The 27,845-nt window shown below is 30.4% G+C and overlaps 1 protein-coding gene across 1 annotated transcript; it reads left to right on the top strand.

The window, feature by feature from the left end:
* The first annotated feature begins 1,498 nt into the window (after positions 1–1,498).
* On the top strand, positions 1,499–27,485 carry LOC115881830. The gene is made up of 5 exons (XM_030899516.1): positions 1,499–1,654; positions 18,944–19,113; positions 21,765–22,002; positions 22,647–22,882; positions 26,776–27,485. Exons 1-5 carry the CDS (start codon positions 1,639–1,641, stop codon positions 27,001–27,003), a joined length of 888 nt encoding a protein of 295 aa, XP_030755376.1. The 5' UTR covers positions 1,499–1,638; the 3' UTR covers positions 27,004–27,485.
* The last annotated feature ends 360 nt before the right edge of the window (positions 27,486–27,845 follow it).

Genomic DNA, 27,845 nt, shown 5'->3' with positions numbered 1-27,845 from the left:
ATGGAAAAGATAATATCTGCTGAAAAATTTTGGAAATTGTTAGTGTTCCCCGTTAGTGTTCTGAATACTAGCATGTGTATTTAAGGTAATGAGAGCTATAGCTGACCCGCAAAATATCCAAAACATGCTAATTGGATACATTAAATTGTATTGGATTACGATACTCAAAAGGCTTTGCTAGAAAACAGCTTTCTGTTTCTGTCGTTATAGAATATAGAAAACTTTTAAAGTGAAGAAACACTACTATTCCTCCTAGTATCGTAGTATATAAGAAAAAAGTAAATAAACGCATTATTCAGGACATTAAGCATAGTAAGTATCCATCGAGGGTACCGCAGTAGGTACTCACTAGATGTAAAATCCTGAAGGTACTGATAAGAATCGATAAAGATTTTTTTAGAAACGATGTACCTATCAGATACTTCATAATAGTAAAAAACTTTCTGAACTGTACTCGTAAATCCAATTAGACATATTTATTTTGAACATTGCACTAAACCTCTCTTTCCAATAGGTAATGAATCATCTACAAACAGTACACGTAGTACCGCATTCTTTTCAATGTTAATCTACTCATTGGTATCATATCCTATCTCGTTTCCTCCATCGCTTAATCATAGTTCGTCCTTAGCTAACGGTCAAGTTAGATCAGTAAGCAAAAATAGAAATGACGTTCCTGTTCTCCACTCTATTTTTTCTCGTCTCCCCAGGTTCCTAAGAATAATGTAAATAATGCCATTACACAAGACATGTAAAGCATTAAGCATAGTGAGTATTCATAGAGGATACCGCAGCACTCACTAGATGTGCATCTCTGAAGGTGGTGCTGTTAAGAATTGATAAAGAGTTTTTAAGAAACGACATTTCAGGTACTTCATAGTAGAAAACAACTTTTTGAACTGTACTCGTAAATTCCATTAAAGACATAATATTTATTTTGAAGATTGCACTAAACGTCCTTGTCCAACAGGTAATGAATCATATCTGCAAGCGGTACATGTAGTACCCCCATATTCTTTTCAGTGCTAATCTACTCATCGTTATCACATTCCGCATGTTGTTTATCACACAGCATCCATCGAGACTACCGATAGGTATTCACTATATGTGAATCCCTCAAGGTACTGATAAAAATGGTTAAAGATTTTTTAGAAAAAACTGATAATAAAAGACACTTCATAAAAGACCACTTTTTGAACTGTACTTGTAAATTCTATTAGACATCTATTTTGAACATTGCAACTTCTCTTTCTAATAAGTAATGAATCATCTACAAACGGTACACGTAGTACCCCCACATTCTTTTCAATGCGAACCTGCTCATTGTTATCATATCCTATCTCGTTCCCTCCATCGCTTAATCATAGTGCGTCCTTAGCTAACGGTCAAGTTAGGTCAGTAAGCAAATATAGAGATGACGTCGCGTCCTCTTCCCCACCTTATGGTCTCCCCATTCCCCCCATTTTTTCTATCTCTGTCTTACCTCCAACAAGCCGGCAAAATATGTTGACGGCGCAATCGTAAGCCATTTTATAAAACATATAGAAGCCGGGTGTAGGAATTCAGGCAGGCAGACAGTGTGAAGTGGACCTAGTTTTGTGTGCTGTGTTGGATATTCTTTAACTGAAACCATTCAAGATGAGCAACAATATTGGTAAGTTTTTTCTTATTCTTTGTTATAGTGAAACTAATCACTGTCAGTTAAAAATTAAAGTTTTTTAAACCTTTAAATCTTGAGGGATTTAATTAAACTAATTGTTCTAAAATGTTATTTTTTAATTAAATGATAATTTTAAAGTGAAAATCTTAAATAATTAATTAGAAACTCTGGGGACTATTAAATGAGAGAGAAAATAATAATTATATAAAGAATTGTTATGTTTTAAATTTTTGAGTATTTTGTTTTTTACATATTTTAGTTAATATTTCCTTATTTGTAATTATTAGGTTTGTGATTTCTATATTAGATATTAATATTTCCAAAAATATATGCATTCCTGTAAAACATTCTTGTTTGTTATGTTCTTGTACGTTATAATCTAACATTTAATATTACAATAATTATATATTAATAGTTATTATTATAATTATATAAATAATTTGAAATATTACATTTTTCTTTGAAAAGGCAGATTGGAATATTTGTAAAATTCTATGAAATATAGACATAAAATAATGCATATAACAAGCTAAAAATATCTTTATATTGCGTTCATGTTTTTTTATGTAGTATTTACACAGTTTCCGGCTTCTAGAACCATTAAAATTTGTTTTGTTTTTAGTAAATCTTAGTTAAGTTTACAACACGTTTTATTATATAAAACAAATCACAATCAAGAAACATTGTGTTATTATTATGTCTTAAAAAAATAATAAGCAATAATACATACATAAATACACAGGTAAAGTCTGTAAAACGATTCACGATAAAGATTTCCACAGACGACATCTCAAAAACGACAGAAAATGCAATTTACCTGTGAATTAAAATGACGGACACAGCTGTCACTGTCAGAGATCCTCTCGTTAGACAGACTATACAGGGTCCGGCAATAGTGCGTCGGGCATTTGTAGCTCCTAGAATAAAAAAACTTGAGAATTTTGTTGTACAAACTTAAATTATGTACCTACCAGGTTGTATTTCCGAAAAATATTTTAACTTCTATAGGGTGGCTCAAAAAAGTGTGAGTGGACCTGGATAATTTTTTTTAAATGGAACACCCTGTATATTATTGCATTTTTGGCTGCCTTTCAGATTACTTTACATAACCCTAAAATATGAATAAATATATTTCGATAGTTTCAGAGATATTAAAAATTAAATCAAAAATATATATTTTTCAGCCCTTCCTAAATAAATTATTAAAAAAACAGGACTTTTTGTGAAATCAAAACTATATCAGGTATTTACTTTAGATGGTCTGTTCTTACTTTGCTATAAATATGGTAATCGTAAATCATACAGGATGTTCAATATTCTACGCCAAACTTTCTAAAATATAAAATATTTTTTCTTTGTTTTTTAAATGGAACACCCTGTATATTATTTTTTTATTAGATGGAGAGTTAAAAAATTAACATTTTTTGTATTTAGAGTATTTCAAAATTTTTAACGGTTTTGTAGATACACGCAGTATTATTTCATATGGCGCTTACAATGGTAAAATACAGGAGAAAAGTAATTCGGTGGCTTTGATAAAAATTTACTGTAGGAAATGCCATATGAAATATAAAACCGCAAATATCTGCGAAACCGATAAAAATTTTGAAATATTCTAAATACAAAAAATGTTCATTTTTTAATTCTCCGTCTATTGAAAAAATAATATACAGGGTGTTCCATTTAAAAAAAACGAAGAAAAATTATTTTTTATTTTAGAAAGTTTGGCGTAGAATTTTTAATATCCTGTATGATTTACGATTTTCATATTTATAGCAAAGTAAGTACAGACCATCTAAATTAAATACTTAATATAGTTTTGATTTCAGAACAGTTCTTGTATTTTTAATAATTTTTTTAAGAAGGGTTGAAAAATATATATTTTTGATTTATTTTTTAATATCTCTGAAACCAGAAGCCAAAAATGCAATAATATACAGGGTGTTCCATTTAAAAAAATCCTGCTGATCCACTCACACTTTTTTGAGCCACCCTATAGAAGTTAAAATATTTTCATGAAATACATCCTTGTACATACTTTAGGTATGCACTTAAACAAAATTCTCAAGTTTTTTATTCTAGGAGCTACAGATGCCCGACGCACTATTGCCGGATCCTGTATATGTGATAATATAAATTCTAAATCTATTTTTATAAAGAACAAAAATAGGTTTATAATTTTTTTATTCTATACCATTACGTTGTCTATTCATTTTATTTTTTAATCATAATTAAGAAGTAGAGAATTTTTTCCCAAAAATATATTAATTTTGAAAATTTGAAACATACTCTTGAACGCCAAATTATTTGGAATATTTTTAATATTCATTTCATACTTTTTCTATGTAAGCAGTAATAAAATAGGTTGTGGCATTCCAGTAGTTGTTTATTGTCAGTTCTTGCGGTTGTTGCTACCAGTAGCGTGCCGTGGGTAAAAGGGCGGGGTAGGCGAGCTATGTTGAGGTTGCGATTTCACTAATGTGCGTCACTCAGTCAGAGCTAAGGGCGGAGGAGGCAATCGCCAGTGACAAGATATAAAAATAATTATTTTTATTACCTATTTCATTAGAATTTAGAACATGGTTGAAAAGCAATTTTGATGACGTTTTATTGTTTAGTTTAGTAATCACAATTTATTATCGACATATCAATTTTTTATTATTAAAACCGCGTTATCTGACAATGTTTTATGACTTTTCTACGATTAAGTATAGAATTATTCTAGCAATAAAAATGTTTACAATTAAATTGAGTAATGCAGGTAATTACTTTTATTAAATGCCAATGAAGTATAGAGTATACATATTCAGATTAAAAAAAACTTTTTACCAAATTATAGTTAATTATTACTTTTTCAAATAATTAATCATCTAGAAAAGTCATCATCAGAAAAACGTAAATTTAGTCTATGTATATCTGTGCTACCTTAATTACACATTCCGTATCATGACTTCAATGAATACTAGAAATTTGTTATCTGTCATTGTCTAAAACTTCTTGATTATAAACTATTTGACCACACTGTAGTTAGCGTTAACATAAAAAACAAAATCAAAATATTCTACAGCCTTAAAAAAATAAAGAAAAATGTGTAAAAAATAAACACTACTATATTTGGAAAAATAACTGCATTGAATTGTTGCACTATACCTAGATAGTGTTTTCTTTTTAATTTAATTAGTGTTATGCCTGATATTTGCTGATATATGTAAAACACGACCTGCGTATTTTTCCATCATATTCGTATAAAAATAAAACTTGAACGTTTATGTGTATTTTACATCACCGCTAAATAGAAATAAAGTAATATATTATGTATATAGAATAACAATTAATATTTAACTTGTATTGGACGTTTCTTGATAGTTTTATACATTGTGGTTTCATATGGCATGTGATTTGTTGTTTGGGAAAAATAATTTTAGCGTTGGAGAGAAATAATTGTTTGACCTTATTTAAGATTCAGTTGACCATAGCGGCGCGGTTGTTTTGGTCTGACATAATCCGCTATTTTTAGTCCACCACTGGTGAGATTCTTAACTATCTGCTGCTGGAATGTAGCAGGTTCGGATTTATTGATTTTGTGTTTTTTTTTCGATTTTTATTTTATAATCTGCACATTTTTAATATCTACGAGGAAATTTTCGATTATATTAAATATTATAATAATAATTAACTATTAAAATAAATATATGGCAGTTAAATAATAAAAGAATATTTATTATTTAACTGTCACATTATTAATTTTCTGACATTAAAAAGATGATTAGTTAAATGAAGATCATAAAAGTATGTGATAATGAATAAGGCAAATATTCGAATATTGGATACGGAATTGCTAAATAACATCAAAAGTAATATTTTAGAGAAATTAAATATATGATTTGTTTAGACAAATATTATATTATTATTATGTTCTTATAATTTGCACCATTTTGTTATAAACTATGTTTAATTATTGTAAATATACAATATTAATTCCTTTTAAATAACTAATTTTGAAGTAAGCTAGAAAATTAGGACTTAAATTAGGTTATTTTTTTTGAATAGTAGAAAACACTTGCACTTTGGAAGATATAAGTAATAAGCACTAAGTAATAAAATGGCTAGAATTTCAAAACAACAAACACATTAATAATTCATGACAAAATAATGAATATGTTAAACCTTGTAGTATAGTCCGAAAAGAATAACATATTCGATTAATAAGCCATCAGTTCATCCTCAGATTTTCTCTATTAGTCGTAACCTTGGTATATCTACAAATGTGTGTGCGACTACAACATGTTTAATTTAATTATATTATAATAATGTACACAGGAGAATAATATCCTTAGACAAAATATTAAATATACCGGGTGCGTCTCAAAAGTGACTCACCCCCTGTAACTTTTTTATACTTTCAGATAAAAAAACAAGATTTGGTAGGTTAGTATATGACATAAATTAGGATTGATTGGCGTATTCAATTATTTTCGGCCACTTCTTGTTTCATTGGGAATCACTACAACTTTTGATTTTAAATGGCCCCCCTGGGTATTTTCTACTTTATTCGATAGAAAATAACACTCTGAATAGAATGACATATCATATGTCAACTTTTGACATTTTCGCTTAAAACAAAATTGTATTTTAAATTTCAATCTAGGGTGTCATGGCTGTATTAAAAACACTAATTTTTACTTAAGGAGCATTGGAAAAATATGTTTAATCGCCTAATGCGCATGTGCGGTTGCGGCATAATGTTGAGTGTCTTGTCCTGGCCGGTTAAAAGATACCCATATCGTATTTTTAATCATATCTCAATTTCGACGAGACGACATTTAAAAAGTGACAGAAAATTCAATTTACCTCTTTATTTACCTGTAAATTAAAATGACCACATAGGTATTCTCTCACTGGACATAATATAATTCTTACAAGTAGGTAAAAATCCACTAACAATTACATTCTACACTAAAATAATTTCTAGTTTATTTGAGTTTTTTTGAGAAAATGTTTTTATTTATTTTACATTTGGTTTGTACATACTAGTACGGCACTGATTTTCTCCTTCTTTCAATTTCGTTCAACTTTTACTTTAATTATGATACAGCTTTGCATGCTTTTAGTTTATTAGCACTTTAGCAGCTGAAAATCAGGTATTTGATTAGCAATCTAAATTAGATTCTCTGGTCACGAGATGCGATAGTTCTAGAAAACAATACTTCGTAAATAATAAACTGACAGTGATGCGTATACTGATTAAAACTATTTTCAAACTTTGCTAACATAATTAGCTAAACGTGTCTTCAGAATATTAAAGCAGTGTTTTAGTGTAGTTTGGTAAAAGCCTGTGATTTTCTGTATTAATGAGGTGTTCTCGTGTTTCCTCATTTAACCACAGAATCTGTTGTCGCCATTGGTTCTTAGCTTCATTTTGTCTAAGGTGTTCATTTTGGAGACAGTGTCCTGTTAAAAAAACCCTGACAATCACACAAGATTTGTCTTACTTAAATCGAAAATCTTTGATTTTTTTCGATCATGGCTTAATTCATGACCAGGATGGACAAACGTAATGAACCTGCAATAAAATAAAGATATAGACACTAGACACTTAAACAAATGTTTATTATAAATAAACAGTACTTTACAATAAGACCTTGTTCATGTTTCCACAGTTTTTTTCCAATCAACAAAATGAAAATATTTGTTTAATATTTATTCAAGACGTATTATTAGCTAATGAGAGATCATAAAATCGATATTGATATCCATACACGGGATGGTGATGAAAAAGGTAAACATTCGAAGGAATTCATAGATACGTAATTCATGCAGGGAATCACATCAAACTATTATTTTCCAAAAATTAAAAATATAGTTTGTAATAAGTTTTATTCATTTAATAAAAATATTTGGTTCTTTTTTTAGAAAAGTTTTTTAATAGAAAACTTTGTTCTCTTCGAGGTCTACTAATTGTTTTATTGCTATTGTATTATGTCCAAAAGAGATTGTTTTCACGAACCACTAGTTTAGTAACTGTACTGGTATTTTAAGTAAATTGTTGAGATCTAACTGTTTCTAAAATAGCAGGAAATGATGAGCAATACTACTTGACAATTTTATACCATTTAGGAACAATTATTTACAGATTTATAATGTACTGAGTAATTTTAATTTTATTATTAAGATTCTTTCATGTTGTTACTGTGAGATTTTGAGCAATATATACTGGGTGGAGTCTTAAATAATTGCAAATATTTTAGGGCTGGTAGATCTCGATAAAAGAAATATACCGCATGATCTAAAAAAAACTGCGTCAGCGATGGCTATGAAATGAAGATCGCTGTCATTTCATATGTAAATTTATATGGGAAACGTCATTGATCTTCATTTCCCAACCAACTGGACGCCATTTTTTTTCGATCATACGGTATTTTCTCTTTAGCATTTTTCAAATAAGTCCAAAATAACCGGGATATTTTAATAAAAAAATAATTTTTCCCTTAAATTTTGAGAACTGGACATTTTTTGGATTTTCTTTTATGTAAATTTAATCTACTACTTATGTTTCCATATTATGACGATATTATGTTTTTGAACTATAAATTTAAAAAAAAATTCAAAACATTTTTCGAACAATTCCAAATTTTCAAAAATTTAAGATATCCAAAAAATGACGGAAAATAAATTGACCTATGAAATAAAATGACAGACATAGACAGACACAACTGTCACTGTTATGGATTCTCTTGTTGAACATACTTTATACAGGGTGACTTTTAAATAAGCAGAAATGTTTACAGGAGTGGTATATTTCAATCCCAGAAACACGTCTATGAGGTTTTTTTTACACAAAGATGTTGAAAATCCTGCATTTTTTAAAATGTCCTTGTATGTTTTAGAAAACTGCCTGTTCGCCGCAAATTTTGCCACGGTATAATATCTTATAGTCTCATAATATAATTTCTTCTCTCTCTCGTCTGGTATTACCATGGTTACTTGAACAACTCGATTATTTTGGATTTATTTGAAAAACGGTAAAGAGAAAATATATATTTGTTTTATTGATATCTACCTGCCCTGAAAATATTTATACTGTTATATAGTATTTTTGACTATTCCATTGTCATTAGCTTGCATTGAAGTTCTGAAAATTAATTGAGATGAATCCTGTGGTTCTGATTCGGATGATAATTCTTCGCCATCTCCGAAGAGATGATATACCAATTATAATGATATATATTTTTGAAAAATATTTTAAGTCTCTCTTCTGAGGAAATCGATACAGACAGTTTGTAAAATATGGTTACGACCAAAAGTGCATTTTCAAATCACAAAACATCCCCCATTTAGAACTTCGTCTATCATGTTAAGAAATGAAACTAAATAATAAAGCGCCTGTCACAGATAAAAGCGCCTGTCGCACTCAAAAAATTTCAATTAATGCTTGTATATATTTTTAATATATTTTTAAATTTACATTTTTTTAATTGTAAAGTAATATATTACATTTAAATGGAATATTACATAACAATTATGTCAATTACAGGATTACAAGCTTGTTTTCCAACATTTTTTTAAATAAAACGAATTATAAAATTTTAATATATGTATATTTGTCGTTGGTATGACAAAAGTAAAATATAAAATGGACAAACGCTTACTTACATTGCAATGAAACTTCCACTTTTAGTTTTGCAATCCAAACGAAATATTTCTATTTCACAAATAAAAATATCCGACAATACTAAAATCACTGAAACTTCCGCGGCTGACAACGAAAACTGAAAAACATAACGGCACTTTTTGTTTTGGACCTGCATATCAACATTACGCTGTACTATTTGTTGTTGAAATAATATATAAAATATCTAATTATAACTTGTAAATTTTAATATTTTAACATGATTTCAACTACTTTCGACAATAACTAACTCCAGAGAGACACTAATACTGACTAACTCTTTGTTATCAAGATGACATTTTAGACCGCAACTGACATATATGTCATAATATTTGAATCTTAAATATGTATGTAATATAATTTAAATTACTATAATGCAACTTTATACTAAGAAAACATTTATACATTCACTAAATACAACAAAGTCTAATAATATAGTTTGAAAACAATGAATATTGAATTAAAAAGTTAAAAGTTAAAGTTAAAAAAATTAAAAAAGTTGAGCGCGACCCCTTGTGTCAAAATTAGATGATTAAATGTTCGCAATTTTTACACCATTTGATGACCGGTGGCTCCTCTAGTGTTTGTTCGGGCGGTTGATCTTTTACTCCCGCTTATGGCCATTAAAGAAAAAGTTCTAAAGGGGGATGTTTTGTGTTGCAAATGCAATTTGAATTCTATTTGAAAGGTGATCGCCTGGATCTGTCAGGAAATTTAAGGAAAAACGCAATCGCTTGCTTCCTATAAATGCAGAAAAAATTGTTTTTATAGAACCATTATTTACCTTTAATAGATTTAAAGTATTGAAGTACTTGTATGTAATAACTCGTTATCTGCTAATAAAATTGATATTCTTTTAATATAGTCCGTCTAGAAAGTATCCGGAGAAAAGAAAGCAAAATTACAATTATCGATATATATTTTTAGGACTTGAGTTAAAAAAAATTATAACAAATTATTAAGTTTATTTACTTATACAACTTCCATTTAACTCCAAACACTTAACTAAACGTTCAGGTACACCCGAAACTAGGTCCACACCATAATGTTCAGTGGCGATAGTCCAGAGGCCTGTAAAACTGAGCGAATCAAATCTTGTTTATTTCGTGGAGCTGCTTGTTCCATTTCAATCTTCATTAGTCCCCATATGTTTTCAATGGGACTAAGGTTTGGTGAAGCTGCTGGCTATGGAATTGTTGCAAATGGTGTTCTTGCATCCAACCTTGACTATAGGCAGATGTATGGCATCTTGCATTATCCTGCTGAAAACGCCACCCCTCTGGATATAAAACATGAGCCGTTTCAAGAAGAAAATCATTTAAAATATCACAATATTTTGCACTATTAACAGTTCCATCAACTATACACTGAGGTGTCGCACAACGCTGAGATATTGCGCCCCAAACCATTATTTTAGTGGGAAATTTTGAAACTTGAACGGTAACATTTTCTTTTTATAGGATTTTTAGGTGGTTTCCACCAAGCTGGAAACAACTTACGTCAGAAATAAAAACATTATTAAAATTATCTTTTTGAAAACGTTGACAAAAATTCATTCTTCGTTGCCTTTGTAGAGGTGTTATTGCAGGGATTTTTTTTGGCTTCCTTGGTATATAGCCTTATTGTCTTTTCAGTGACTGGGCACACTTTTAATTATCGCTGACTTCCAAATCTGTTAGCCAATTTGCGAAACCCTAGGCGCGGATTCTCTCGTCCTAATGCCACTAAAGCGTTTAAATGATTGTTTTCGCAAATCTTAGGCGCTCTTCCTGAAACTGGTCCATGCTTCATATCTGTAACCCTTTATTGTTTCATATACTGCACTTTTTCCGAGTTCAGTCAATTGCACTAATTTTTTAACGTTTCGAACACCTTTTCTATACAAATATTCCACCATTTCAATTTTTTTTACTTGCGACATTATTTCTCAAATCTTAAGCCGGTTTACAATCAACAATATTTGACAGATGGTGTTGCCATGCGATTTTGGTCATAGCCTACTATTGGCACAACCTACGTGATGGATTACTGATGTCTTAGAGTGTTACAGAAAAAACATTAAAATTAGGAAAAATATAAAATTCCGGATATTTTCTAGACGGACTATAGTATACGTTTTTTAAGTATTTGTCAAAAACACCATATTGCATAGTTTTTGAGAAAATCGTTTTTGGAGAATTTATTTTTTCAAAGCAGATCTGAAAAATATACAGGGAGTTCCAATATTCCGTGGACATAGAACAACTACGCACTTTTGGAATCAAAATAAGTTAATTGCACATAATTTACCTTTATACAAAAGTGCTTCGTTTGTCCATTAGAGGGCATCAATCAGATACAAACCCGAACGTTAAATAATTTAAAATTGATTAATTTTTTAAACTTTCTATGAAGCTTATTGCCAAATATAATTTGTGATATTAACATAAAATTCCATATTTTTGCCAACGATATTATTATAGCATAACAGATTTTACGACAAATTATAATTTATGTGACAAAAAACTTTTTTTTTGGAAGTCAGCTTTGGAAAAATAAAAGAGACAAAATATGTAGTAATTCTATGTCCACGAAATATTGGAACACTTTTTATAGTAGTCGAATATTCGTGGCATCTCTAGTATCGCATTATCGCTCTTAGAGCTCTTTCTTTCATCTTTCATTAAGCTGAAGATACTTCAGCTTAATGAAAGCTGTTCAAGATAGCTTGTTTGATTCTCCATAGTTTATTATTATATTTATATCTTTAGTCTTTAGTAATAACGGTTCCAAGATATTTAAAGGGCCAGACTGGTTCTATAGTTCTGTTACGGTACGTTTTGCCCGCAACGCCCAGTTCCTTATTTTTTAAAATAGATTTTCTTTATGGTCGAATTAAGTTATTTTCTTTTTTTGTTAGTTCATCTTTCAGGTAAACGGTATAAAACTTTGTAAATTATTGCTGCAATATTCTGCGTTTTTGTATTAGCAGCACTCACTAACATTAGTTTTTATTGTGATCAGTAATTAGTCATTTGCAAGTCCGATCGTTAACCTGGCACCATAAAAGAAAGAAAATACCCGACATTAGTGACATTACCAAAGTTATAATGATTTTTTCTAACGTTTGAAAGCGGTTCCTTGACTCCTATGCGGAACACGGAAGCCGCTAACTTTTCTAGTTTTTCTCTGGTCTGTGCACGCGATAAACTTTTTATCGAAAATCACTAAAAGCGTCGGGCTGAAAATATTTAAGAAAATTTGGTGCAAAGTAAAATGTCTGAATTCTTCTGTCTTGACACGCATTTCGGTCATTTATCATATTTCGGCATTAAGCAAGAAAAAATAATATGAATTGTAGGGCATGTTATTAACGAAGGTAAATGATACTAGTGACTGTGCGTATATTTCATAATTTAGATTTTTTTCTGTTTATAGCCGTTTTTGTAGGAAGTCGTACACGTTATGGAGACATTACACTTCATCAAAAATGTATCGGCATTTATTTGTTAGTACTCTAATACACGCTAACATTTTTTATTATTTAGAATTATTCTTGAGAATGAGATATTGAATTATACAGGGTGGTCCAAACTGTATTCCGGAAACTTTGCCAGCATATTCTGCAGATAAAAATAACTAAAAAAGTTCGTTTACACACATTTAGTGTCCTAATATGCTTAGTTTCAGAGATACAGGGTGTAGAAGTTTCATTTTTAATTCGATTTTTTCCAAATAATTTCTGAACCAATGTCGATATTTGGATGAAAATTGGTTGTCTGGGAGTTTTTTGACATGAGAAAATTGATTTTGATGTCGATATGACTCCTACTTATAGGCGGCGCCACCTACATATTTTTTAACTGCTTAGAAGAGTAGGTAACGAAGAGTAGGTAACAACTTTTTTGTATAAAACCGGGTACTATATCCGTATATATATAAAAATATATATATATATATATATATATATATATATATATATATATATATATATATATATATATATATATATATATATATATATATAATAACAACGTTTTTACGTAATAAAGTATCTTGGAGAAAATCGCTACAGAGTTATGGTTACCTGTCAGCACATTGACATAAATTAAACATTTTGACTAAATGCGGATTATGGAGCAAATCACTATGGAATTTGAAATGTTTTTGTGCCAAAGGTTCAATAGAAACTCTTATCATCATTTTTCGAAAAAAAATATGATTAATTTAAAAAAATAAAAGGTTCCTAAATTTATCATTTCGTTCAAATAACTATCTATTTAACGTATGTTAATTTTTGTCAATAATGACATAACCATTGACTATTTCCATTTTAAATATCTTGAGAACGGCTGTTCGTGTGATTTTTACCAAGAGACACTTTTTACGTAACAAATTACTGAAATGTATATTTTTACTCGGTAGGTTTTATGCAGGTACAGACGAAAGTATTACTTTTCAAAACAGTTAAAACAGATTTGAAAGTGGCGTTCCCTACAAATAGGAGTCATATTAACATCAAAATCAAATTCCTCATGTCCAAAATTCCCAGACACCAATGCTCATCAAATATTGACGTTACTTCATAAATTATTTAGAAAAAATCAAAATAAAATGAACTTATTCACCCTGTAGCTCCCAAAACTAAGCATTTTTGAACATACATTTATATACGAACTTTTTACTTATTTTTTCTATCTGCTGAATATGCTGCCAAGTTGCGGAATACAATTGGAACACCCTGAATATTATATTAAGGGCTTTTTAAGAAAACTTGTTTTATAATTCTTTATACATTCAGATTTTTTACACAAGCCTGTCCAACCAGTCAGGAAGATTTCGAGGAGATTCTTGGTACATTATTTGGTCAGACCATTGATAAATGAAACAAGTTTAGTTTGAGAGAAGTACCCCTAAGGACACCATAAATACTATTGGCGCTTTTTGCAGGAAATAAAATTCGGAAATGCTCGACTTTTTTCCCAGATCCGTGTTAGGTTTGCAGTTCACACACAGCAGTTTTTACGTTTTTGATGCCACTTTCCCTAAAATTATTTTGGGCTGGCGCAAATAGAATTAAATTAAACTCTACAACATCGCAATAATAACTTTGAAAAAGAACGCCATAAGAACCGTTAGAAGCGCCCTACAACGGACTTCAGACTGAAGTCCCCGACTTACGGAAAATATACAGGGTGAGTTTCCTACGATGTACTCTATGGGTATCTCGGAAACTACTGAAGATAGAGAGCCGCTTAAATGGGGAAATAATTGCAGTTTTGTGGGTTCATAAATATACCCCTTTCATATTTTTGAAAAAGTTCATGGCTTACTAGATATTTCGAAAAAAAACAAATTTCGGCTATTTTAAAAATTGTCCCTAATTCCATTATAAGCTATTTTTGACAAAATGTTTTCAGATAAAAGTTGTAGATAATCACATTTTTATGAGGCTGTGTCCTCCGTTTTCTTCTAAAGCCTGTCATTTTCGACATATGACACAAACATATGTTTTTTTTAAATGGAAACCATAGTTGGCCATGACTTCATAAAAAGCGTCATTTTTAAGCTTTTCAGCGATATAAGCTATAATATGTTTTCTTCGAAAAATTACTGAGTTATAGCCAATTCTTTTCATTTTTAAACAATTTCACTTAGTTAGCCATGGAAACAAGTTTAATCGCCTTTGCTCTCGGAAATGTGAAGCTGTCACATCTAAACTTTGTAAATTAAAATAAGCAAACATTGTAAACATGAATATTTCCAAAAAAAGAAAAGCGTGTAGGATTATTGGTTCAACTTTTCTTGACCATACATTTTCGACGATACGTTGACCGGTGAATGTTACGTTTTTTAGAGAACGGTTTTTAAGACATTCAGTTAAATTTAGTTGTAGCCAATTCTTATCTTTCTTGACTAATTTCAATTAGATTGCATGGTATTCTTATTTTGTTATGATTCATATACTTTAAGTTATTTTTAGAAAATGTTGAAAAAAATCCGCCATTGTTTGAGTTTGCTTCTTTTTAAAAAACTGAATTACTACCTATTCTCACAGAAGGACCGGTCGACTTAATTAAACTTCTCTCGTACCGCCACTTCAGGTGCCCTCTCATAAGTTCTTTTTTGTAAACCTTATTGCTAACCATACCGCATAAAAAAATCTAAAATGGGTGAGGTCCAGGTGATCGAAGGAGGCCTATGCAATTGGTCCACCTCTTCCTATCCCTGATGCATAATTATGATATAAATAATTTTTTAACATTTCTTTTTTATGGGGGTGTGGTGGTTGGATTAGAGAAGTCATAATGAAAGTCATGTTGGAACCACTCTGATGCGCAGTATCTACACGCTTTTTCAAAAAAATTTTGAAAAATTCATATTTACAATTTTTGTTTATTTTAATTTACAAAGTTTGGATGTGACAGCTTCACATTTCTGAGAGCAACGGCGATTGAACTTGTTTCCATGGCTAACTAAGTGAAATTGTTTAAAAATGATAAGAATTGGCTATAACTCAGTAATTTTTCGAAGAAAACATATTATAGCTTATATTGCTGAAAAGCTTAAAAAAAGCGCTTTTTATGAAGTCACGGCCAACTATGGTTTCCATTTAAAAAAACATATGTTTGTGTCATATGTCAAAAAGTACAGGCTTTAGAAAAAAACGGAGGACACAATCTCATTAAAGATGTGATTATCTACAACTTTTATCTGAAAACTTTTTGTCTAAAATAGCTTATAATGGAATTAGGGACAATTTTTAAAATAGGCAAAATTTGCTTTTTTCGAAATATCTAGTAAGCCATGAACTTTTTCAAAAATCTGAAAGGCGCATATTTATGGCTCCACAAAACTGCAATTCTTTACCTATTTAACCGACTCTTTATCTCCAGTAGTTTCCGAGATACCCATAGGGAACATCGTAGGAAACTGACCCTGTATAAACTTACTTATGAATCAGACTTACTCAGTTTTAATCATCCGCTGATGATGCTAACATGGTTAGCGAAACGCGCGTCCAGTGTAAAAGTAAAAGTATTTTGGTGGATTGTGGTGATTTAGTGTTATATTTTGCTGTGTAACACCAAAGGTCCCAACCCCCAACTGTAATAAATTTATTTCCTTTATCTATGTGCACCTATACATTTTATACTTTTTGATTCTACATGGATTTATAAAATCATGTTGAGATCAGGGAAGCTTTCGACAGAAGAAATAACCGAAATAAATTAAAATGAGATACATAACTGTCACTGTCGGAGATCCTCTATCTAATTTTATAACTTTTATGATTATTTTAATCGAAATGTAAGAATAGATATATTTATATTAAAACATTTAATACCTTCTGTTTAATAGCTTCGTTTATTAGATATTAATTTTAAAACACTGTTTTATTTGAGAAACTAAATTTAACTTAATAGCACTAACGATGTTATAACATCTGCGTGAGTGATTCTACTTAAGCCTTGCCGAATTTACATGACATATTATTTCCAAAACCATTACGATTAATAAGAATGAAGATTTAAATTGAGTAGATTTCTTGGTTTCGTTTTCATCCGTTCTATTTCGTCACGAATAGCAGAAAATCGACTAATAAAGGGTGTTTTGAAGTACCGCTGTCTATGTTTTAATAAATTATACAAACAGTATATCTGTATACGTATTAGATATTTTTAATAAAAATATTTTTTACGTACATATTTATAATTACGAATAATTTTTTTTATGATATCAACCTCCAGGAAGGTGAACTATTGGACGACCAATACAGAGATGGTGAAGCGGAACAGGTTTTTAAACCTAAACCAAAAAGGATACGGCGACGAATACGAAGAAATTTTGATGATTAAATTTTAAGTATCTATTTATTGTTTAATTATTGCTGATATATCAACTTAATATTATATAAAGTAATATACCTTAATGCTAACAAGTAAAATTAACTGGCGGGAAAGGCATTTATTCGAATAACAAGGCAGTGAATTTAATGCAATTGCTGTTTACAATGGTATGCATAATTTAACTGTATCTGATTGGCACTTGCTACCAGATTCTTGGTGTATATAAAGTTTAGTTTAAACTCAAGAAATTCTAATTAGCTTACATTCTATGCATATATGCAAATATTGTCTAAAATGTAATTTAATATTATATGCTAAAAAGATTTTAATATACTACTCGTAGCCTAAATTCTGTTTCAGAGTTTTTTTCAATGGAATATATTACTTCATTTTGATAAGTTTTATAACGTTTTATGCTATTTTTTTTTAGTTAATTAAACATTGTATCAACTGTGTTAATAGTGCAGTTTAACAATAGAACGTATAGGATGCTATCTGTAACATAAAAATATTTCAATGTGGGCATTTAAATTATTTTATAGTCTACTGCAATTGAAACGAATAATCCCATGACTATGCTTTTCAAATAGAATTACCTAATTTTTTTAAAAATGCATCAGAATTACCAAATGGAATTGTACCAAGCCTTTTTTTCTACGGATTAAATAGAATAATTTATTTCCACACTGGCATTCTAAATAAAAACTGAGCAAAATTTTTGTATGGAATGGTAGCCTTGGTTGCATTTTTTTTTATAATACACTTTATCGTAAATTTTGAATTTTAAATTTGTTGCCAGATATCATTATATCTAATCTAATCTAATTTTATATATAATAAACAATTTTTTATATAATATATAGTCGTAAGTTGACTATCAAGATAAACAACTATTTGAAATGCGTCCTTGTCGTGTAAAAATTAAAATAAGGAGAATAAAAAATAAATCAACAAATGATGCACGAGAATGATATTTTTATTGATATGTTTGATTCATTAACCTTCTTGTTTATTTTTAATTAGGTAGTATTTAATGAGGTGCAATAACTATATATGCTTTTACGAATATTCCAAAATTTGTCTATCAATTTTTTTAAGAAGCTTTATTGTATTCAATTATAAGCTCATAGATCCTCTTTTCATAAAATTAGTAATGTATAATTAGTAATAAGTCAAAAATATATAATAATAATAGCTCTCGTATATAGCGTTTAACGCCTTGGGAGTAGCAAGGCCATGTTCTACAGCTTGCCATGCTAGAGCCGTTCGGTATACAAGGCAGGTAATGTGGATAGCACTATGCTTTAACCGCCTATTATTACCTCAGGATTGTGAATCCCAAGTAGGTACTCATTTAAGGCTGAGTCGACCCGAATAAGTCAAAAATACGATTTTTATAATTATATAAACATTAAATATGGAAATGACGTCATTGAAATCCGCTTCTTTTCTGTTTTGTTTGGTTTCTTGAATTTGAATAATGCGGGTTTTACCTGGTTTTGCTAATTTTTAATTATTTCTTGTTTCTTTTATAATTGGTTTTATGGAACGTGTAATAATTTAGTAAGACATTATGTTAGGACTTGAAGTACAGCAAGATATTTGTGAATCATAGGAAGTGGTTAAAAATAGGTTCTTTTTCGATTGTACTTAGACTAAATAGATGAAAAATAATGAAGCAGATTTTTATATGTATGAACCAACTTCAGTTGTCTAACTTAAAGTCTCAACCAACTTTAAAATTATATAAATATTCTGACTAAAAAATGCCGTTTTTATTTTCAGAATTTGCCACTGAAGACAAACTTGAATACTGCTTCTTCCCGAATGCATCGGGATGTCTGCAGTTCAGAGTCAAAGCACCTCACGATGCTCATATCGCTTTGTCCCCAGAAGCTGGTGAAGTCGATCCCATGTACGAAATATTCATTGGTGGATGGGGAAACACAAAATCTGTAAGTACAGCATCTACAATCTATTTTATCGATTTAATCATTCATCAAAATATTACGGGTTGTGTTAAGTCGGAGTCCCTTTGTATTCCCATATTGTTATCAAATTTCACGCTCAATATCCAATTTTTAATATACACAAATTTTTATATACAGGGTGATCCGTACTGTATTCTGGAAACTTCGGCAGCATATTCTGCAGATAAAAATATTCGTATAAATGTATGTCGCAAAATGTTAGTTTCAGAGATACAGGGTGTAGCAATTTCATTTTTATTTCGATTTTTTCTAAATAATTTCTGAAGTAACGTCAATATTGGAATGAAAATTAGTGTTTGGGAGTTTTTTGACATGAGTAATTTGATTTTGATGCCAATATGACTCCTACTAGTAGAGGGCGCCACCTACATGTGTTTTAACTGTTTTGAAGCATAATAACTTTTTGTCCGTACCAGTACAAAACTACTGAGTGAAAAAATATACATGTCTGTGACTTTTTACGTAAAAAATATCTCTTTGTAAAAATCGCTACGAGCAACCGTTCTTAAGATATTTAGAATGGAAATAGTCAATACATGTCATTATTGACGAAAAATAAACACGTTGAGTAGAGAGTTATTTCACTGAAATAATAAATTTGGGAAATTTTAATTTTTTTAAACTAATCATAAATTGTTCTGCAAAAAATGATGATAAAACAGTTTCTGTTGAACTTTTGGCACGAAAACATTACAAATTTATGATTTCAGTCTAATAACTATTTAGTCAACATGTTTAATTTATGTCAATGATGACAGGTATTGATAATTTCGATTCCAAATATCTCGAAAACCATTACTCGTAGGGATTTTTGCCAAGAGAACTTTTTCACATAAAAAACGTCGTAAATGTATATTTTTTTACTCGGTCGTTTTATACAGGTACGGACGAAAAGTTATTAACTTTCAAACCAGTTAAAAAATATGTAGTTGGCGCCCTCTACCAGTAGGAGTCATATTGACATCAAAATGAAATTTCTCATGTCAAAAAACATGTCTCATGTCAAAAATTTTGATCCAAATATTGACGTTACTTCAGAAATTATTTGGAAAAAATGGAAATAAAAATGAAACTTCTATACCCTGTATCTCCAAAACTAAGCATTTTATTTATACGAAGTTTTTTACTTATTTTTATCTGCAGAATATGCTGCCGAAGTTTCCGGAATTCAGTTCGGACCACCCTGTATATTGTATAGAAGGTTATATAGGTGCGGTGAAATCTGGGTTGGCATTCTGTTGTTAATAGTCCTAACCTCTGAATATGATCTCTCGGTTCTTATTTAAATCAAGGAGTCGATCGAATCATTTTGTTTAGCAGAAAACTCTTTTATAGTGTTTTATTTGATTTGTAAATTATCAAGTTATCAGTAACTATCATATCAACATGAAGAAAACCGTTTTCTGAAAAAAATACTGTTATTAATAATTAGGTATTGAAGCTACAGCATTATCAGGACATGTTGCTTTGTGCTTATACATGAATGAATTATTTCTAATCGTATTCTTGGTTTTCTGTGCTGACCTTAATTTCCAGATATTTATAATTATTGTTATTGTCTTTATGCCTCATAATATATTATGTTACTTTGACTTTTTGTCTATGTTGACTATCTATTTTTTTAATACTTATCCATTTTATCTTCTATACTAATTACTTATACTACAGACTAACTTATTGTGGTTATACTGAATTTGTTTTGATTTCATTATTTTAAAGTTTATTCTTCTTACAGCTGGCCAGGCAAAATTCTAAATTACGTACTCATTCCGCTGCTATAAAGTGTAGTCTGTCTAAATTCATCCATAACTTTTTTTAAAGCACTTTCACACGAAGCCACTTATATCCTACATCAGTGTCCGCCACTGGTGTTCAGTTTTAGCAAAACGTTGTTTAAAATCTACGTATACAGAAGAACCATTTTACAGTCTACGCTGCTTTGAGTCTAGTATCAATCGCTACCTAGTGTCTCACGCTTTTAATGAGAAAGGAAACACCCACTAAATACTAAAAAAATGGTGTTCTGATTTGTGTCAGCTACCGGTATCAACATCTAGACTAATGTGCTAGGTCTGTTCCAGAGATTGGTACACCGGCTTAACACCGGTGTTAGGCTGACATCGGTGGTCAAAAATGGGCTATACAGTGTACCGATGTCAACAATGATACCGGTGTTCATCTCAACACCGGTGTTGATCTCGATACCAGTATTCATCCCGACATCGGTATTCAACTCGACACAGGTGTTCTTCTCGAACCGGTGTTCATCTCAATACTGGTTTTGAATACGGCACTGGTTTTTACATCAACACCGGTGTCTTGGTAACGGATAAATAGTATTTTTATATCTTTTTTTTGTCGCTGTTTTTTGTCTTCTTTGTCGATTCCGTATTCAACTATGACAAAATGACAACTCTAAATGTAAGTAGATGTCGAATAAAAACTGGTGTCGTAGCCAACTTTGTTGTTGTACCGGTGTCGGTGTCGTAAGACTGACAGGTAAAACGTTATGTGTAGACGGAGCTTAATTTAGCTTATTCTTTAAATTTTTCATTATAGGATGATTTTTTTGATTTCATTGGAATATTTTTCAATTTACATATTGTCCATTTTAGATCATCAGGAAGAACAGAACCAAACCCGACGTTGCCGAAGCACCTACTCCAAATATACTGAGCGGCGACGAATTTCGCGGTTTCTGGATCAGATGGAACAACGGACAAATCGGCGTTGGACGCGAAGGTGACTTCAGTCCATTCTTATCCTGGACAGACTCAGAACGTGTTAATATCGAATACGTAGGTGTCTGCACTGGCTGGGGTTCAAGCGGAAACTGGATCATTCAACCTGCTGGTAAGTTTAATTTCTTTACAATTGCAATTCTTTCAAATATTTTAAGTTGTTTAGGTTAGTGGCTCTTTGTTACTTTAATTTAGCCAGACATTTTGTAAAAGATTATGTTCTGTAAACTACATTTTTTTTAATTTTGTTTGCTTTTTATAAAAAAATAATAGTTTCACTTTAAAATATAGTTCGTGATTACTCAACTTTTGAATATCATGATTTTGCATAGAGTTTCAATTTCTCCTTCCACAATATATCAGAAGTCGGGATAATTATTCGAAATGCCGAAATTTTCATCTTACTATCTTCTGAAAATATTCATGGATGCCTCAGAATAATTGGTGTTTCTATGGGTTTTATTTTGTCACGTAACATTTTTTTGTGAAGTTTTATAGGGTCTCTTCATGTTCAGAATTTCGACAAAAAATAAGACAAATATTGAAAATTAAATTATTTATTTTTGTATCTCAATAAATAATTCACAAAAGAATATCTTTTAAGTAGACGATTCTTCAAAGTATCTTCAAAATTCCGCTATATCGACCTAATAATATTAAATATTGAAAATGTTCTTTCTTTTATAAAATCAAACTATATTATTAATATAGGTAGATATATATTTTAAATTTGTTGATTTTTTTTTAATATGTTAGCTCCAGGTGGTGGTAGCAGTGGTGGAGGTGGAGCCTGTGGAGCCCAATGTTGGGTGGCATCCAGCGGTGGAGCAGTCCCCCCCAGTGGTTTTGCCGGAGGCGAAGACAACGGTGAATCTGTTTATGTTGTGAGAGCTAACTACAACGGGGCTCTTATACCAGGAAAGTTAGTACCTAGTCACGGTCAGGCTTACGTTCCATGGGGTGGAGCTGAAAATCCTGTACAGGAATACGAGGTATGTTAATTTGGTTTCAGCATATTGTAAGATATCACAATACTAATTTACACTTTGTGTCTAAATGAAAATTACGTTACAGTAGGTGTAGAAATAATAAGAAATAAATACTTAAAAATAGGCATCCAACTGTCAAATATTGTGCTGAACCAATTGGATTCTAGGCTTTCTATATATTCTAAGACAACGATCATTTACCGACAAAGTATATTTGGACTCATTAGTAAAGAGTCCTTCACCCCATTCAGACCATTCAGTTCATTTTAGGTGTTCTAAATGCTAGTCTGGCTTCGATTTGATGTTTTCTTTTGAGCTTTGGCCCAGTTCCTGCTTGTCTTGATTTCAATTGATATTCCCGTAACCTGTTTCTTACCGTTTGATTCCTTATCCTAATCAGGTGAGCTCTTAAAATTTTGTTCTGCAAGTTTCTAACCGTGGTTCTACAATTTCTCAAAGTAATTGTAGGAAGTGATCTTGGGCTGATGTTGTAGCTGTTGGTCTACCTTGACCATGACATCTTGCATAACTCTGAGTTTTCCTGTAGCGTTTCAATTCTCTACTGATTGATGATTTGTCAAAATTAATAATTTGTGCAAATCTAATTGTATTATACTCCTGGAAATCTAATTGGCTTATACTCCATTACAGTTGTTTGGGCTTCACCTTCTGTTAAATGGCCTCGAATCGTTTATTTGTATAATTCATCTTTACCAAGGACTAATTTAAGTTTTGTTTACAAAATCACATAATAAACAGAATGTCGATTGGTGATACGCACAAAATAATCTGACTATTTTAATGATGAAAGAAATTAAACAATTGGAAACGTAAACAAAACAGGCCATTGGAATTTATCTACATAGTCATAGCTTTTCGGGTATGTTGAAGAATGCATTTTTACTTTGAAACATGATAAATAAAAGTCCATAGTTTATTTCAAAATATGTAGTAATTACCTTTTATAAAATGGGATAATTATTTTGCGTAGTGTATTTCAGGTTAATATTATAGACCTTTCAACATTACCTGTATAGCAAAATAAAACACTAAATCACCACAATACACCAAAACACTTTTACGTTTACACTGGACGCGCGTTTCGCCAACCATGTTAGCATCATCAGCGGATGATTAAAACTAAATTATTTGTTTTGACTCGCTTGGTTAGTTTTGCCACGCCCATTCAGAGCCAACTGAGCGAGTTATATACACGCTCTATTTTGTAGGTATTAATTTAGTTTTAATTATCTGCTGATGATCCTAACATGGTTAGCGAAACGCGCGTCTAGTGTAAAAGTAAAAGTGTTTTGGTGTATTGTGGTGGTTTAGTGTTTTATTTTGCTGTTGTATCACCAAAGGTTCCAACCCCTAACTGTAATTACCTGTATATAACAGATAAGTTTTTACAGGGATGACATCTATTCTGGAATTTCGTCGTATTTGTTAAACGTTTAAAATTATAACAAAAACATAGTTTCTAAAATATTTTATAATCGAAAAAAAACGACGTTTAGTTGGTTGGGAATGAACATCGATCACATTCCCCATATAATTTTATATATAAAAATGACGATTTGCATTTCATAGTCATCGCTGACGCCGTTGTTACCTATTTAAATTTATTATATCGTAGTTTAATCGTTTAACGAACATTTCAAATAGTCTACGATAAGCTGTCACTAACACTGTCAAATCTCCAGCGAATATAAACAATGTAATGCTGCATTGGCTTGTTATTATTTCTACACCTGCTGATATGTAATTAATCCAATCTCAAGGGGTTGCAATATACATGGTGTCCCATTTTCGTATGTTTTACCGTGTTTCCCTTTTATGAGTGGCGATACAAATATGCGGTTTTCATGTAATTGTACTATTTTTTTATGAAGCTAAAGATGCTACACACAGATTTGTTCTGGTCCTCTTAGTTTCTGAAATACAAGGGGAATTTGAAAATTTTGTATTTTTCGACCCCCTATAAATAGTTATCCAAAAATAATAATAACATAAGAGTGAAGAACGAATAAATATTTTCAATTAAAATTAATAAATGAATATAAAAGAATACATAGTAAAAGTTTTTAGAAACAAAGAGTCTTCCTTATACGTAAGATAAAATAAAACAACTCTAGATTTATTTATCACATTTGATGAAAATCAATGAATAGCTTCAGACCTTGGTCCAAACAAAAGTTATAAACACGGGTCCAGACATTTCGACGACTTGCAATTTTATTGAGACGCATTTCTAGTTTACTCAGTTCTATTAAAATACATTTAAAATCGTTTGTGCTCCCATACAAAAAGTTTTTAAAATTGTATTGCAATTCTAAAGAGAATTACATTTTGTATTCTAATTAATTTATTAAAAGTATATAAAGAAATGTAAATAATTGATTGCTAATTGCTAAGCAAATTTAAAGCTTTTTATAAATTTCTGGTTTTTAAGTAAACTGGCAAAAATGACAAAAAATATGTTTAAACTATTATTTGTAGATAGCTATATGCTCATCGTGATGCAACACTATCTATCGATGCGAAAAAAAAACACAACCGGACTAAAATAAATTAAACTTAAAAGAAATCAAATATGTAAGCGAATAATTTCAAAATTCTTTAAATGACATCAGAGTAACTTCATGACATTGAAATGTATTTAATAAAAAGTAGAGGAAATGTCAAAAAGTTAAACATGCAATTTAAAATATATCATATTACATAAAAGTTTTAGTAACAATAAAAGACAAGAAAACCTAAATATCATGCGATTTCCAATAACTTCAAAGATTTTATTAGCTGGGTCGCTATCAACATTTTCAAATGTCAAAACCAGGGACTCTCGATAATATATTTTTATGATAGTCGTTAAAAATATTCAAAATTTATATTAATAGTTTTCTGTTTTTATTGAACGGTTTATTTGATTTTTAGTAATGTAATTAATATTAAGTCGCGCAATACAATAATTCTTCCACTATAAAAAGTTGGGAGAACCAAATAAAATTAAACTGTTATAAATTTAAAAAAGTCCATAAACTAATGTCGATTTTGAAAATAGTTACTAACTGTCATTAGCAAATTCCCATGGCGACACCAGCCATCTCGAATGCCATTTTATTGAAAAATCGCTTTTTATTCAAAATCTGAGCTAGTTAGGTATAGGAAACGCTAATATGGTTTGAAAGATCATTTAAATCTGCTTCGACTTATTTTAAAAAATACATAGTGTTGTATTTAAAATAACGAAGTTTTTATGTAAAATAAATATTTAAAACAGACCAGCAATTTTTGATACACCTGTATACATTTAAAGAAACAATAATTTTTTTTTGTAAAGTTTATTTCCCTGGCTTTAAAGTCAGCACAAGAATTAACTCTAAAAAGTAATGTACAGGGTGTCGACAAACTTTTTTATTATAGCATGCATATTTAAATATCTTTAAATATCTCAAAAACCAAAGAATTTAAACATATTAAACCCTTATAATAAATGTCATATTTTATGCCCAAGAACTCAAAGATGAAATAAAATACCGGGTGTTCAATAAGAAAAAATATAACTTTGGTATGCATTTTAGTTCTGACACACCCTGTACATTTTAAAATAATTTTAAATTATGCACATTGCCTCTCTACATATACCCATAAAACATTTTGTTTATATATCTTTCCGTTTTCGTATAATCAACCGAGGCGAATGAGGTGCGCCACCCTGTATTAGTTTTATTTTCAAAAATTTTTGGAAGTATCCAGAATCTTTAAAGTTTTAATACCGCACTTAAATCGTATATCTTCTAGTTTTCAAGATCTCATTGTTGAGGCTCGAATTTGGGACATCCTATAAGAACGTAGTAATTGCATCAGAAATAATGATTATAAATGATTTTTTCCAGGTTCTGTGCGATTTTCCTGGACAGTGGTTGGCCAACTCCGGTGGCAACATTCCAGCTAACGCTGTCCCTGGAGGCCAGTCCGAAGATGGAGAACCCTTGTACATCGGCAGGACCGTCCACGACGGCTGTTTAACCATTGGCAAAATCCAGCCCAGCCACGGTGTCCTTTACATCCCCTACGGAGGCCAGGAACTCTCTTTCTCTGACTACGAAATTCTCTGTTCATAAATTCAAAAGGACTGACCTAACTTTAACTGTCTATAAAAGCATAATGGCTGCCTATTAGATCAAACAATATTATCTGTTTTTGATTGATGTTTAGATAAAAAAATCAACCCCTAAAAGATAAAAAGAAACGAATCTTATTAATTTTGCACAATAAAATCTTAAATATATATTATACGATACTGTGGCTTACTGTTTAGGTGCCTTTAGTATATAAAAAAGTATAAAGTTAAATATTTTTTGAGAAACAAATACAATTTTCATAGGCTGCTTTAGCTTTATATAGTATGCATTTTGATATTTGGTTTTATTAAGTAACATGGATTTATGTATTTGAGTTAATCTAGTTTAGTGTTATTTTTCTTTCGATTTAAGATGTGTTTATTTATTTATAGCTTTTTTTTATTATAGTCATGAAAACTTCAATGTTTAAAGTCTGGTAACTATTATATATGTACTGTTAAATAAAAAAAAATCTTACGTCTCTTTTGCTTTTTATTTCCCCCTCTAGTAATTTTTATTTTGTTGGCTTGGAAATGAACATTGATGACATTCTTCATATACTTTTACATAGAAAATGACAGCGACTTTCATTGCATAACCGTCGCTAACGCTGTTATTTTTTATCTATTGTATTTCAAATAAACAGATTTCCCAGTGCAAATTTTTACTTGTGAGGACCAAATCTTAGACAAATAGAATACATGAAGCAAGTGAAGGGGTGTCTCACTTGGGTAAAAATTGTACATGTACAGGCTGAATCAACCATAGAGTAAACTCCATTATCTCCCATTATCTCATTTGTTTCGAGGTTTACAAAAAATATTAAATATAAAAGTTATAGA

The sequence above is a fragment of the Sitophilus oryzae genome, unplaced genomic scaffold (genome assembly GCF_002938485.1).
Source record: "Sitophilus oryzae breed Bouriz unplaced genomic scaffold, Soryzae_2.0 scaffold_1743_pilon_pilon, whole genome shotgun sequence".
NCBI lineage: Eukaryota > Metazoa > Arthropoda > Insecta > Coleoptera > Curculionidae > Sitophilus > Sitophilus oryzae.
Note: the sequence above shows the minus strand (reverse complement) of the source record. Positions and strands in the feature narration are given on the sequence as shown.